Below are 14984 nucleotides of genomic sequence, written 5' to 3' on the forward strand. Positions count from 1 at the left end.
TTATACATTTTGAAATCTTTACTGTCACTTTCGATTCATTTAATGCACTTTCTTACTTACTGACCCCAAACATTTAAACAGTAATGTATGTACTTTTAAGACACCCACCCAACCTTTATTTTTTATTATTCTGGGGGTTTTAAACCTTAATTAGGATGATCAGACACCCTGACCTGTGAAAACTGTCAGCGTGGTTGTAGTGCTAGGCTTACCGTTGGCTACATATGTGATTTTACAGAGCATGTTGTCCCTGGTGATCTCTTTGTCTCCATCTGGTGGGCTGATTAGGGTTTGACAGATCATGGCTACATTGATTTTGGCACGAATGCATCTGGCAGAGGGCTGGAGAAAACATGAAGGAAAAAAAAAACTCTTAACTTATTGTATACCTTTAAATGTTGAATAAATTGTGTTTATAGGTTTCTGGGTTTCTAGTAAATGTCGGTGATATCAAATTGTATGAAGAGAAAACATTTTAAAAAGATACTTCTGTAGTCTAGGTACTTACTGGATAGCTGTCATGATCCACTGAGAAGTTGCACACCAGCCAGGTGTCTGGATCATTCTCATTGGTGGACAGAATTTTACGAATAACCGATACATAAAGCACGTCCCGCTGGGAGGCAGGCCACACTCTCTACAAAAGAGTAGTGAGAAAGTGAATCTAAAAATGTAGCAACTGCAGCAATCACAAGATTTCAGAACCAACCAGTCATAATGTAATAGTGAAGGGTGCTATACCTTATGTGTCTGATGAATAATGACCGCTTTATCTGAGAGCGTCTCGACCACTTGAAAGCTTTCAATGGTTGCTGTAAAAGATAAGTTGAATGTGTTTGCATGTTTAACCAAAACAGTGTTTTTTTTTTTATTATTTGCATCAGTGATTACCGTTAACTAAAAAAAAAACATTTTTGCTAATTGGAATAAAGCTGAAATTAAATAAGCTTAAGTTTTTCAACAAATATTTATTTTAAGTCAACATTTCAAATTTTTCATTTAAAGAAGCACTAAAATGATTAACTGGAAATAAATAAAAAACTGAACTAAAACTGAAATAAAAATACATAAACTAAATAAAAAAACATGAAAAATATAGATAAAAAGAAAAGATCCAAAATTTTACTATAATAAAAGTAACAAAAGGCCCTGTTTACACCTGGTATTAAGATTGGTCGATCGGATCACAAGTGGACGACAGGTGTAAACATGGTCTGAAACGTTTTGAGCGTGACCACTTTCGACCATTTCCAGAGGTAGTCGAAAACGCATTTGACAAGATTGTTTTCATAGTGTAACGCTCATGTGGTCAAATGCGTTCAAACAGACACAAAAGACCGCCTACTTTCTGCCTCCTGACCTAAAGTGTAAAAATGATGGGAAGCGCAGGATTTAAGATGAAAAACTTAACAAGCACAATGTTCACTCACTTTTTATGATTTCTAACACAAAACAGCACTGCTGTCCATATTTTTTTCTGTCGTTATCAGTATGTAAATAGTATGAGCTTATTTAATCTATTAGATTGAAATATATGAAGAAACCATTTAGCACCATTCAAACATTTGCTGCCCATAGACCTAGCCTGGCTCCGCCCTCCTATGTACTTCCACTCAATTTTCATTTTCCTTCAGTACTCCGTCTGGGACTGCGGTATATTCTTAGGTTTTCTCAGAACAAATTTTTACCGGTCCAATCAGCGAACAGAGGGAGTGGCTAAGAACAATGACATTGCTGTCGTGCGCTAGTTTGAGAGGACATGCGTCACGAGTCACGACCAAACGTTAGCGATTGATTATGGCAGATCCAGAGTGGCTCTGGGCAGATCCAATAGTTTTAAACTTCAACAAAGTACCCGCCTTCAAGGAAGTAAACGCTTGTCAATGGAGAGTGGCCAGACTCTCTGTACAAATGAAATGTACAAGAGTCTGGTGAGACCAGGCTCCCATAGACCCTCCCCTCAAAGAAATCAGGAAAGTTGTCGTCAAAAGTGGACAAAGGAGATAACTTAATTCCGCCATTAATTACTCGCCCTCATGTCGTGCCAAACCTGTAAGACCTTTGTTCATCTTCAGAACACGAATTAAGATATTTTTGATGAATCCAAGAGCTCTCAGGCCCCTCCATAGACAGCAATTTAATTAAAACTTTCAAGGTCCAGAAAGGTAGTAAAGAAATGGTTAAAATGTCCATGTGACTCAACCTTCATTTTATGAAGCGACGAGAATACTTTGTACGCAAAAAAAACAAACAAAAATAACGACTTTATTCAACAATTTCGTCTCCTACGCAGTTTACGTTGTAAAAACAGTGCAGCTCCCACGTCATCATTACATGCCTCGTGGTGCTCACGTGAACAGCATCGGCTGCCATAGAACTCGAAAGCGCTGCACTATTTACAACGTAAACTGCCAAGGTTGAACCACTGGAGTCACATGGACTATTTTAACGATGTCTTTACTACCTTTCTGGGCCTTGAAAGTGTTAATTAAATTGCTGTCTATAGAGAGGTCAGAGAGCTCTTGGATTTCATCAAAAATATCTTAATTTGTGTTCTGAAGATGAACGAAGGTCTTATGGGTTTGGAACGATAAAAGGGTGAGTAATTAATGACAATTTTCATTTTTGGGTGAACTAACCCTTTAACCCTTAGAACGCGAGAAACGCGCCCACGCGTTTTGACGGATTTTTCCTCATAACAGTGTAAAACAACTTAAAATACTCCGTCACTTTTGGTCTCACAGACATGAACGATATATCTTAAACGATGAGCTTAAAGCGTCTACTTTTATTTGTGTACACTCAAAATAAAAACTAAATGTTGTGCTTTTCGCTAAATAAAGAAAACGAACAGGATGCACATTCTCCTGTCGGTCTCCCTGTGATGTCCATTCTGAAATGCGTCTGAAAATGAACTCAGAACTCAGAGAAAACTAGCCTCACAGATCCGACAGATATCTCTTTATAAAGCTTGGAATGTCTACTTTTAAATTAAGTAATTTATATTTAAAAAATATATTCTCTGTTTATGTAACCCATATGAAAACAGCGAGAGGCACAGTTCCTCCAGCTGAGCCTCATTATCTTTAATGTGACCACACCCACACGCTCAAAGAGATTCACATGCAAATCATCCACGCGAAGGAGCGCAAACCTGTAAACGCCCCCCATCACCTCAAAACAAAGAGACTCATCTTCATCATTCTTATGCTGACTTGTTGTTGTTTTCATGGTATAGGCTACACTACTGTTCAAAAGTTTTAGATTTTCTATTGTTTTCAAAAAAAAAATCTTATGCTTAAAGCTACATTGTGTGATATTTTCCCCCATCTATCTGTGAAAAGGTATATGACCATCCAGTGAATATTAGTTTCTGTTCCTCTCAATTCCGATTTCGTTTTAACTCCTACGATGGCCGATTTAGTCCAAGAAACCGCAAAAACAGTAATATTAACAGCGATATTAAAATAATTGTTTTCTATTTGTATTTATTTTTAAAATGCTATTTATTCTGGTCTTCAGTTTCACATGATCCTTCAGAGATCAATGTAATATGCTGATTTGCTGCTCAAGAAGCATTTCTGATTATTATGAATGTTGAAATCAGTTGTGTACAATGGATTATTTTCAGGATTATTTAATGAATAGAAAGTTCAAAACAACAGCATTTATCTGAAATAGAAATCTATTGTAACATTATACACTACCATTCAAAAGTTTGGGCTGAGTAAGAGTTTAGTTTTTTGTTGCCGTTTTGTTTTTTGAAAGAAATTAATAATTTTATTCACAAAGATGCCTTATATTGATCAAAAAACAGTAAAGACATTTATAAATGTTACAAAATCTTTTTATTTCAGATAAATGTTATTCTTTTGAACTTCCCTCTGGGTTAAATCTTTGATTTATCAAAGAATCCTGAAAAAAATACACAACTGTTTTCAACATGCATAATGATAAGAAATGTTTGTTGAACACATATATATATATATATATATATATATATATATATATATATATATATTCAATTCAATTCAATTCAATTCAAATTTATTTGTATAGCGCTTTTCACAATACACATTGTTTCAAAGCAGCTTTACAGAAAGTGCATTTCATAGATGTACAGTAAAAATGTTAGAAAGATATATATATTAGAATATATATATATCAAATCATCAGATTAGAATGATTTGTGAAGGATCATGTGACACTGAAGACTGGAGTAATGATGATCAATTCAGCTTTGACATCACAGGAATAAATTACATTTTACCATGTATTCACATAGAAAAAAATGTATTTTAAATTGTAAAAATATTTCACAATATTACTGTTTTTACTATTTTGGATCTAATAAATCCCGCCTTAAAAAAACAAAACAAAGATCTAAACATTTTGAACGGTACTGTAGGTCTAAAGTCTTTATGTAAAGAAAAGGTATAGTCAGATTACTTCTTTTAAATTAAACGTGATTTTGTGAAAAAGCTACAAACAATACATTCATTCATTAAGTCTCCTCACATTCATTATAGTTCCCTCGGTCACATTCCTCGTTGATATTCAGGGGAGGAGTCGTTGGCGCCTCAGGTGTGAATCACTGCATTATTGATGTTGATCCACGCCCTCCCCGCATACAGCCATTCTGACAATAAGTGTCTTACAAAAGTTAAATGACAATATTGTTTTGTATGAATGAGTGATCAAAATAGCTTTCACATTGTTTTGAAGAAAAAACTTGAGGCAACAACATCCCGTTCTGAAAAGCCTTGAGAACAAATGTTTAAAGTGTGTTAGTGCACCTTTAAGTCTCTGAAATAAGGCCATCTATGTACATTTTTTGGAGTAAAATATCCAAAAACCACTAGGCCAGTGTTATATATTTTGTTCAGTTGAGTACTTACAATATCCCAAATGTTTCCAATTATTTGTAAATCGTGAGAAATTGCTATTTTAACCAAGGAACCGGGATGTGTGAGGAAGTCACCTGTCGATTGCGTTATATATGCGTTCCCCTCGGTTTCCGGTTTTATTCTTCAGAAACGCTTTACTCTTACTGCAGTGTGTGATAGCAGCCGCCGAGCGAACGCACAGAGTAACGTCATAACATCATTTTCAACACACTCAGATGTATCTAATATGATCAACAGAGCTGCGTTACCTCATACTCATGACCGGAAAACTCGGAAGTCGCGCCGGCGACTGTGTCATAATAAAAGTCCCGCCGGAGACTGTTTCATAATAACAGTCTCCGCTCTTCTCATTAACAATCGCTCCAGCGGCCTTGCTCAAGTCCACAACACTCAGTCCTGCTCTGCTTCATACTACAGTAACGTTAATAATCACATACATGGACATGATTTCTGCCCGAGTCCTATCCTGACTCTTTTCCACTGGCTGTGAGGTGAAGACCACACATCCCAAGATTCTGCGCTCAAACTTGGCGTCATCAAACTATGCCTTTGTTTTGAACAGGCGAGCTCTAGTGGACGGAAAGGTTACATAGTGCAGCTTTAACATTTACATTTTTTCAAAAACTAGGCATAAACATTATTTTCTCGAAACTACAAACTCTTATGTACATGTTGCTCACATATTACTGTAGCCCTGTTTGTGTTGAATACAGTGTAATCAGACTTTAGCCATTAATATGCTTTAAAGCAACTGAAAAAAACATAAATGTCAGAGCATGTCAAAACTTCTTCAGGGCCACAAAATAGCCTTAGGGTCCTAAGGGTTAATACCAAGTGTAATCAGGGCCTCAAATAACACTGATTTCCATGTCTAACTGTGAGTTCACACTGCCGCCGGTGAGAGCGTCAAAGTGGCCGGAAGTCATTCATTTTCAATGGGAGCCGGCGGCGAGCTCCGGCGAGAGCGGCGCGTCTTGGATGATGTGTGCATTGAGGAGAGTTGAAATCAGGTCAACTTTATGGTAATGAGCTACGACGCGGTTCGGCGGCAACCGGGCGCCAACCAATTAAAATGTAGAAGTCCTCCGCTTGAGATGATTCCAGAGAACGCTGTCCTGGAAACTTTGGTTCCGACCACATTAGTTCCCAAGCAAAAAATGGAGGAGAGGTTGATCATTGCTGTGGCGGGTTTGATAAGAAGGCGAGCAACATTATTTATAAGCAACATTTTCACTCTAGAACGCTTGTTTTTCAGCGGGAATGCAATTAATTTGCTCAGAACAACACCAATTGCATTAATGCTGCACTTCAACCAGGACAGTTATTGTAATGTAGGCTGCACACAAATTAATGTTAATGTTAATTAAAGACTAAGGCTATCAAACGTCTCCTATAAACTGCATGATGAAATTATACTAGCACTTAACCATGAACACAAAAGCCACATCACACAAATGGCTTTTATTGGTTTATTTCGTTAGCAAACATGTTAAGTTCTTTCAATCGATCTGTTATTTTTTTTTACTTACACATTTAAATGATTTCATGAGGTTAACTTAACCGGTTATACCCAACCTGTGGTCAGTCTGCACAAAGGCCGTACAACATGATTGTTTGCTTTGCAGCCCCTTTAAAAGAAGTTTAAAAAAAGACAAAGCATTCGATCTACGTCAGAGCGTCCACAAATCTTTCTACAGCGTTGTTGGCAGAGCGGCCAGAGCGAAGTGGTGTGAGCGCACAGTTATACATACAGGGTCTGATAACATTGATGTTTAAAAACAGTGGCAGTTTCACAATATTAGATTAGAAGATCAAAAAGGCAAAATGATGTGCTAAGGTGAACATACTCTCCCAGTCGTTCCGATAAGCTGTGTCCCAAAAGTAGTGGCAGACCTCGTGACCCGTGACCCCTCTGACAGAATGAGTAGCTTTGAGAGGATCCAGAACGATGCCGTTCTCCTCCACCTCTCTCCTGTACACCTGCAAAAGCAAATGTTGTAACAAGTTTGTTTCTTGTCCATACTTGCATATCTTGTGCTTATATACGTACGTACACACACACACACACACACACACACACACACACACACACACGTCACCCCCCCCCCCCCCCCCCCAAAGAAGATAAAGCTTTTTTTTTTTTACTTTGATATGGAAACAGGCTACCATAGAAACCAGCTCAGTGTAAAATAAATGTAAAAAAAAAATTCTCTTGACTATCTAGATCTCACCTTCATGTCCCCTTCTTCAATGACCAGCTGCCAGTTAGCATCTCCACCCACATCTTGTAAAGAATAAGTCATGTGACTGTGCACCATCTCCTCAACCTGTGAACAAGAAGTATGTGTTGCTGAAAGTATACAAGCAAAAACAAGTTACAAACATTTCTTCAAGTTAAAAACAATCATACGCCTGCAGATCATCCGCACTAATGTAGTGCCATATCTCTACCTGAGCACTGAACCTGTGCACGTCATCTGAGGCACTTATGAGGTCGACGGAGGAGGACAAGGAGGAAGTATAACTGCGAGGCTGAACCCAAGAGACAGAAAGGCAGAGGGAAACAGGTCAAGGGAAAGAGGAAAACAAAAATCTCATTATCACCCAGAGAATACAAAGCAGACTTCCACTGTAAATTAAAACTTCAGCAGGGGGAACTGGAAGAACAAAGGCAGCATCACAAATGTAAAAGCTCGAAGAATTTCACAGAGAAAATCCACCATCAGCAATGACAGAATTGCATAATCAGTCACGAAGAAGCAAATGTGCTGTGATAGAGTGTCTGTGTGTGTAGGAGTGTGTGTTTGAGTGGGTGAGTCAGAGTGGTCTGACATACCTTAGTAGAGTATTTCTGAGTGCTGATGGAGGAATAGGTGTCTGGCGTGAGCGAGATCTGTCGACATACCCTGCTCCTTTCTGCCTGGGACTGCAAAACATTTATATAAAAACATTGACAATTAAAGTAACTTTAAATAAACTATATCATCAAAAGTGTTGGGACACCACTCCAAATCATTGAATTCAGGTGTTCCAATCACTTCTATGGCCACATGTGTATAAAACCAAGCACCTGGGCATGCAGACTGCTTCTACAAACATTTGTGAAAGAATGGGCCGCTCTCAGGTTGCCACCTGTGCAATAAGTCCATTGGTGAAAGTGGTAGGCCACGTAAAAACACAGAGCAGGGTCAGCACATGCTGAGGCGCACAGTGCGCAGAAGGCGCCATCTTTCTGCAGAGTCAATAGCTACAGACCTCCAAACTTTGTGTGGCCTTCAGATTAGCTCAAGAACAGTGCATAGAGAGCTTCATGAAATGGGTTTCCATGGCCGAGCAGCTGCATCCAAGCCTTAGATCGCCAAGTGCAATGCAAAGCGTCAGATGCAGTGGTGTAAAGCTTGCCGCCACTGGACTCTAGAGTTCTCTGGAGTGACAAATCATGCTTCCCTGTCTGGCAATCCGATGGATGAGTCTGGGTTTGATGGTTGCCAGGAGAATGGTACTTGCCTGACTGCATTGTGCCATGTGTAAAGTTTGGTGGAGGGGGGATTATGGTGTGGGGTTATTTTTCAGTTCAAAATGCTTACGCTATGTCTGATGACATTGCACACCAGTTACGCTCGTCAGATGTGAATTGCGCTACACTTTTTCCGTAAGTTGAATACGGAAGGCGATTCGTCGGAAGCTAGATAATTTACTTTATAAAGTTTTAAATATGGATATTTTTCTTACACAAACGCATCACTTCGCTTCAGAAGGCCTTTATTTAGCCCCCAGAGCCGTATTGAGCACTTTTATGATGGATCGATGCACTTTTATGGATTTCAAAAATGACCCAACAGTCGCTGCTATTATAAAGCTTGGAAGAGCCAGGCCATTTTTAATATAACTCAGATTTTATTCGTCTGAAAGAAAAAGGTCATATACACCTAGGATGACTTTAGGGTGAGTAAATCATGGGATAATTTTCATTTTTGGGTGAACTAACCCTTTAATAGCATGTAATTATGCATTCTTTACTGTTATTACATAAGTACATGTAACATATGTAACATGTAGGCTCTGAGGTCTATATTCATTATTAGCTCTGGTTCCAACTAGTGGTAGACTAATACATCAACAAGGAAGATATTTTAAAGAGCACCTATCATGGAATTTTGAAATTTACCTTTCATGTAGTGTGTAACATAGATCTAAGTGAACAAAAACATACTGCATAGTTTGAAATATGACAGTGCACCGTATATATAGTTATTTTCTTTCAAAAGTAAGAGTCGACTCTGAGTCATTTTTAAGAATCGTTAGAAGACCGAAGCTTTTTCTCTGACTAGATGACGTCAACTTGTCAAGTTATTTGAATACGATACGCCCACTTATTGCGCTCCAAGACGCCAGTGAAAACTAGAAAACATCATGGCGACGAGACGCTGTGTTCTGAAGTGCGACTCAAAAGCAAACTTTTTTCATCTGCCCAAGGATGAGCATTTGAAGACTAAGTGGCTTGAAGACAAACCATACATCGTCGCGATTGAGTGTTTATTAGTCGTCAAATGTATGTTTCGCGATCTCAGGAAGCTTTTATTATGGACTTCTTCTTCGTCTGTCTGTCCATGGACTACATGTGCACAGAGCGCCCTCCGGCTGCCAGTATGAATTGAAAACAACACATAAGAGACTCAATCGCTCATGATTAGGCTATATCTGCGCATTTTGAGGAAGTATTGAATAAAAAAAAAATACTCCTCAGTTTAGAAATTTGACACAGACATATGAGAATCTAACAATATGTCTCCTCATCTGCACACTTTTGAACTAAAAGCCCTGAGGGATGTTGATTTGTCGCGAGTCTTCGTGAGGAGAATAGAGGAGTTTTTTTATGAATGAGATCAGCTGAGGCTCATATTACAACCAAACGGTACCGACGCGGTTTTCATATTCATAACTCCTGACACATATTAACAAATGACTGTCACTATAAGACTTTGATGGGCGTTCCGTTTCCGAAAATATCTGCACAGACTATACCAATCACAACTGACTGGGTCATCGGACCAATCACCGCAGATTAGCGTCACGTAAAGGCGGGGTTTTGAAAAGTGAATCACTAAAGGAATCATTTGAGAATCGCTGTCAAAACAGGTAAAAAATAAATGCATATTATAAGAAAACTAAAGTCTTTTTTGTCATTGCATGCATGCAAAACTGTTGTTGGGGACTTCTAAAACAATATTTGGAACATTTTAAATGCCATGATAGGTGCTCTTTAAATTTTTCTACTTTTTTGTTCTGATTTCAACATCAAACCAGAATTTAAATGTGATAGACTGTGTTCTTAAGTTACATTAACACCTATAAAGATAACTATATTAGCAATTATTATTAATGATGAAGTTATGTTGTCTAAGTTGCCACTGGTTGAGCTCTGTCAATGTTTTTAGTGTAGTGATTCCAATGATATCGATCCTCTGTAACTATCGTTGTAGCTGTGGTCTGTACTTCCCTATTCTCATAGAAACTCTAAAATTAAAGTAATAATTTTTGGTTTGAATGTCCCTTTACTGTGGTCAAGAAGCACACACTCTGAGATGAACTAAATTACTGACTGACCTAAAACGTCTATAGCTCAGTTTTAACGGGATATTTTAACGTAAAATGTGTTTTGTGAACCATAAACATTGTGGACTTTGTAAAAGAAAGACAAGTTGTAAAGGTTAGCAAAATGGCTAAAATTAGTTTAGACCATTTTTAAGGTGACAACAGCAACAGAGCCACAGCTCAATATGTTGGAACAGGCCACTCTGACCATATTGGTTTTCACAGTTTTTCTACAGGACTGAAAACACAAATATAATCCCTTGGTATATATTTACACTTCAACAGTCATGATGATGTGATCAAAGGCTACAATTCAGGGTACGTTCACACTGTCAGTCCAAATCCGATTATTTGTGTATTCGATTGGAATCTGATCTAAAATTATTGACGTCAACATTGTGTAATGTATAGCAACTGTTCAGTTGTGTCCATGTTGCTTTTTTGTTCTCAGGAATATCTGCATTGGTTTCAATGACAATGACGTTGCCTTGGTAGGCATACGCCAAACAACAACAACAACAACAACAACCGCATGGAGGGGCATGCAATAGAGATGTTGTCTTATTTACAACATGACTACTGTATCTGAGGCAGCAGCAGAAAGGTAGGAGGCTGGTGTGCGTGGCTTTATTCAGGCACTTTGCAATAACACAACCTTGTTTCTGCAGTGACTTTCAGCATGTTTCCTATAACAACGTCTGACATTTACGGTTTACGTGGAGTAAGAAAGTCACATAAACCACGCAAAAACTGATTAGAGCATTCAGACTGAAACGGATTTCCAGGAACGTGTTTTGAATAGGATTTCAAACCACATATGAATGTAGCTCGTAACAGATTTGTTTCTTGTGGTTTTTGGCCATTCACACCTGCTAAATCTGATCGGATTTCAATCGGATTTGCCCAAAAATTTTGGACTGAAAGCATGAACATAACCAAACAGTCCATTTCATGAAAGCGGCACCATTATTACAATTGGAATGGCAGCTCAGTGTAAAACAAAACATGTTATGTTAAACATCCAGATTTGCTAAATTATTAATTAATCTGAAATAATGATGACTGAATCATTACTTGTTCTTCGATCTGGTCATGTTTATCCAATGCAGCTTCCACAGCATCAAAGAACTCCTCTTCATTGATCAGACTGTTTGGTCCTTCCTGCACAAACACGTTTAGCACAGAGAAAACATCTCAGTCTACATAGAGGGTGTGTGTTGGGCCACAGATGGACAGGACAGTGTGAATTAAAGGTTGTGAACTTACTTCATAGTCTGGTCCTCCATAATGAGGCTTCTTCTTTAGCTCTGTCAATGCAGCTTTGTAGGCGTCTTCAGCCCGTCTTCTCTTTTCAATTTCCTTTTGAGGAAAAAAATGTTACCCAGTTACTATATCCAATATAAATCAATGAATTCGAGAGTATCTTAAAGGGGTCATAATAATATATAATAAATAAATAAATACAAATTCCCTACACTTCGATTATTAATTTTATTTTTTAAATAATTCTAAAGTTTTATGGTGTTTGGAAAAGGATAATATCACCTACTGTATCCTGATTTATCCTTATTATCTCACTGTGACTGAGCGGACCAAGTTTCTCATCACCCAACAGGCATCACTGACATGTAAATGTACACTACTATTCAAAAGTTTGGGGTTTCTAAGATTTTTTAAAATGTTTTTGAAAAGTCTCTGACTCAAGACTGCATTTATTTGATCGAAAAAATACAGTAAAAACCTTAACATATTACAAATTATTAGAACTATTTTCTATTTTAAAGGGAACATGCCGACTTTTTTGGGACTTTAGCTTATTCAACTTATCCCCCAGAGTTAGATAAGTCCATACATACCATTCTCATCTCCGTGCGTGCCATAACTCTGTCTGACACCCACCGCTAGCCTAGTTTAGCACAAAGACTGGAGGTAAACGGCTCCATCTAGCCTACTGCTCAATAAGTGACAAAAATAACAGCAACATTTTCCTATTTACATGTTGTGATGTGTAAAGTTATGGAAAATTAAAAGTTGCGATTTTCTAGACCAATATGGCTAGGAACTGTACTCTCATTCCTGCATAATAACTTTGCTGCCGTACCATGGGTTCAGCAGGCGCAATTATATTACGCAGCACCTGAAAATAGTCCCCAGCACGCTCCTTGTGCAAACAGGTTGTCACGTTGGTTATGTTGACGGAAGTTTGCCTATTTTCAGGCGCTGCGTAATATCATTGCGCCTGCTGCACCCATAGTATGGCACAAAGTTCCTTTATCATTTCGGAATGAGAATGAGAGTATAGTTCCTAGCCATATCGGTCTAGAAGAAAAAATAATAATAATCGCAACTTTTAATTTTCCGTCGGTCTTAGTTCCGTCAACCTGCTTGCACAGAGTGGACTGGGGACTATTTTCAGGAGCTGCATAATATTGCGCCTGCTGCACCCATGGTACAGCAGCAAAGTTATTACGCAGGAATGAGAGTATAGTTCCTAGCCATATTGGTCTAGAAAATCGCAACTTTTCATTTTCCGTCGGTCTTAGTACACAATGTATGTAACTATACACATCACAACATGTAAATAGGAAAATGTTGCCGTTATTTTGTGACTTATTGAGCAGTAGGCTAGATTGAGCCATTTACCTCCAGTCTTTGTGCTAAGCTAGGCTAGCGGTGGGTGCGTCAGACAGAGTTATGGCACGCACGGAGATGAGAATGGTATGTATGGACTTATCTAACACTGGGGGATACGGTGAATAAGCGTAAGTCCCAAATATATAATAGTGATAAATAATATATATAATAAATAAAATAAATAATACAATTTAATATATTTTAAAATGTAATTCATTCCTGTGATGGCAAATCTGAATTTTCAACATCATTACTCTAGTCTTCAGTGTCACATGATCCTTCAGAAATCTTTCTTTGATGTATAGAATGTTCAAAAGAACATAATTTATTTGAAACCGAAATCTTTAGTAACAAATGTCATTAATTGTCAATTTAAAATCAATTAAAATCCATTTAATGCATCCTTGCTGAAAAACAAAATTATTTCTTTAATAATAATAATAATAATATTAATTAAAAAAAACATCTTACTGACCCCAAACTTTTGAATGGTTTCTGATGTCAGAAACTCACCAAACCATTTTTGCTGCCTAGTTTCAATATGCCTAGTCTTAATTCCATTAAGAATTGAATTTGATTCTCAAGCTTGCTTACGAACAAATCCAAAAAATGTCTGTTTAGGATCCAAATAGAGAATCCGGAGCAGAACAAAGTGATGAGACAGGCTATCTGACAGGTCCACCTGCAGTTTCATGCTTCAGCTAAAGCAAACACACCCATTTAAACTGTCTATCCCACTATAAATGCCACTGAATTGTGTCTTGCTTCTTTGGAAGGTCATTTATTCAATCTCAGGGTGGAGCCCATACCACCTGCCTGAACAGCTTGCAGAAAGCCAACTTTTAAACCAGTCAAACCCTTTTCAAATGAAGTAGAATCAACAATGTCTTGTCACATTAAGCCTTCACTGAAACGTGTTTGTTCAGTTAGCTAACGGAGAAGCTTTGGGTGTTGTAGACAAGTAATTGGTGCATCATTTTGTTTAGTGAATAATAAATAAGATCTGTTCTGAAACAGGTGTGGCTTTGCTAAAAGCACTGAAACACCTCTACTACGGTCACATGAGACAATTACTGAAAACACCCGGCTTATTTGACAGTTGATAACTATCAAAAGGTGTTAATGCAACCACTAAACCAAAGCAATTACACATCAATGGCAGAGCTCAGGTGAACACATGCACTTACATAGCACAAATGCAAGACTAAAACACGTCAAGACTAAAAACACTCACGTAAAGTGACTCTTAAGCACTTGAAACAAAAAGTGGCATCAAATAACCAGTGCACTGGACACAAGCATGTCAAACCTACAATGTAGAAGCTGCTGTGCGTACATAGAGGAATCCAGTTTTCATTAGCGCTCTGAAGAGCCACCCAGTTCTGCCACGGCTTCAACGCTGAAGAACTGTACACTGTAGTCATCCTCTACAATCCAGTTGCTAACATCACAACACACAATCCTCTCTGGAAACTCTGGTCATTTTGGAGAAAGATTTATTCCACTCAAAAGGTCCATCCAATCCTATTGATTGACTGTAAACACACTGTAAATATCACACCAGTCTACGGCAGCTGGAATTCAAGTAGCCGCTTCCTGGCTTATAATATAGAGGGGGTTGGACTATTGATGGAAAAACTGGTCGGGCAAGTGCGAGCAGAAGCTTTACACTCAGATACTAATGACAAAGCTAATGTGAGGAATGCAAGGCGTCTGGAGAATAGATGCACTTTTGTTTTAATGGATGTGTCTTTGTGACTCATCCAGTAATTAAGGTGTTATGTGGGAAGTGTGTGGGAAAGTAAAAAGAACCCATATTAAGCTTGTGACCAAACTGCTTGATGCTGA

At 38.1% G+C, this 14984-nt stretch overlaps 1 protein-coding gene across 2 annotated transcripts in view; it reads right to left on the reverse strand.

Annotated features, from left to right (window-relative positions):
* The window catches only part of cert1a (ceramide transporter 1a), a 49161-nt gene that overhangs the window by 2593 nt on the left and 31584 nt on the right, over positions 1 to 14984 (reverse strand). Inside the window, exons 8-16 of one of the 2 annotated variants that reach the window (XM_079816246.1) lie at positions 11769 to 11861; positions 11577 to 11663; positions 7744 to 7833; positions 7359 to 7439; positions 7139 to 7234; positions 6755 to 6887; positions 742 to 812; positions 509 to 637; positions 213 to 342 (exon numbers count right to left, since the gene is read on the reverse strand). In XM_079816246.1, coding sequence (XP_079672372.1) covers positions 213 to 342; positions 509 to 637; positions 742 to 812; positions 6755 to 6887; positions 7139 to 7234; positions 7359 to 7439; positions 7744 to 7833; positions 11577 to 11663; positions 11769 to 11861 — 910 coding nt within the window. The remainder of the gene's footprint in view (positions 1 to 212; positions 343 to 508; positions 638 to 741; positions 813 to 6754; positions 6888 to 7138; positions 7235 to 7358; positions 7440 to 7743; positions 7834 to 11576; positions 11664 to 11768; positions 11862 to 14984) is intronic. The other variant, XM_079816247.1, reaches the window with a different exon arrangement.

The sequence above is a fragment of the Gobio gobio genome (assembly GCF_949357685.1).
Source record: "Gobio gobio genome assembly, chromosome: 4".
Taxonomy (NCBI): domain Eukaryota; kingdom Metazoa; phylum Chordata; class Actinopteri; order Cypriniformes; family Gobionidae; genus Gobio; species Gobio gobio.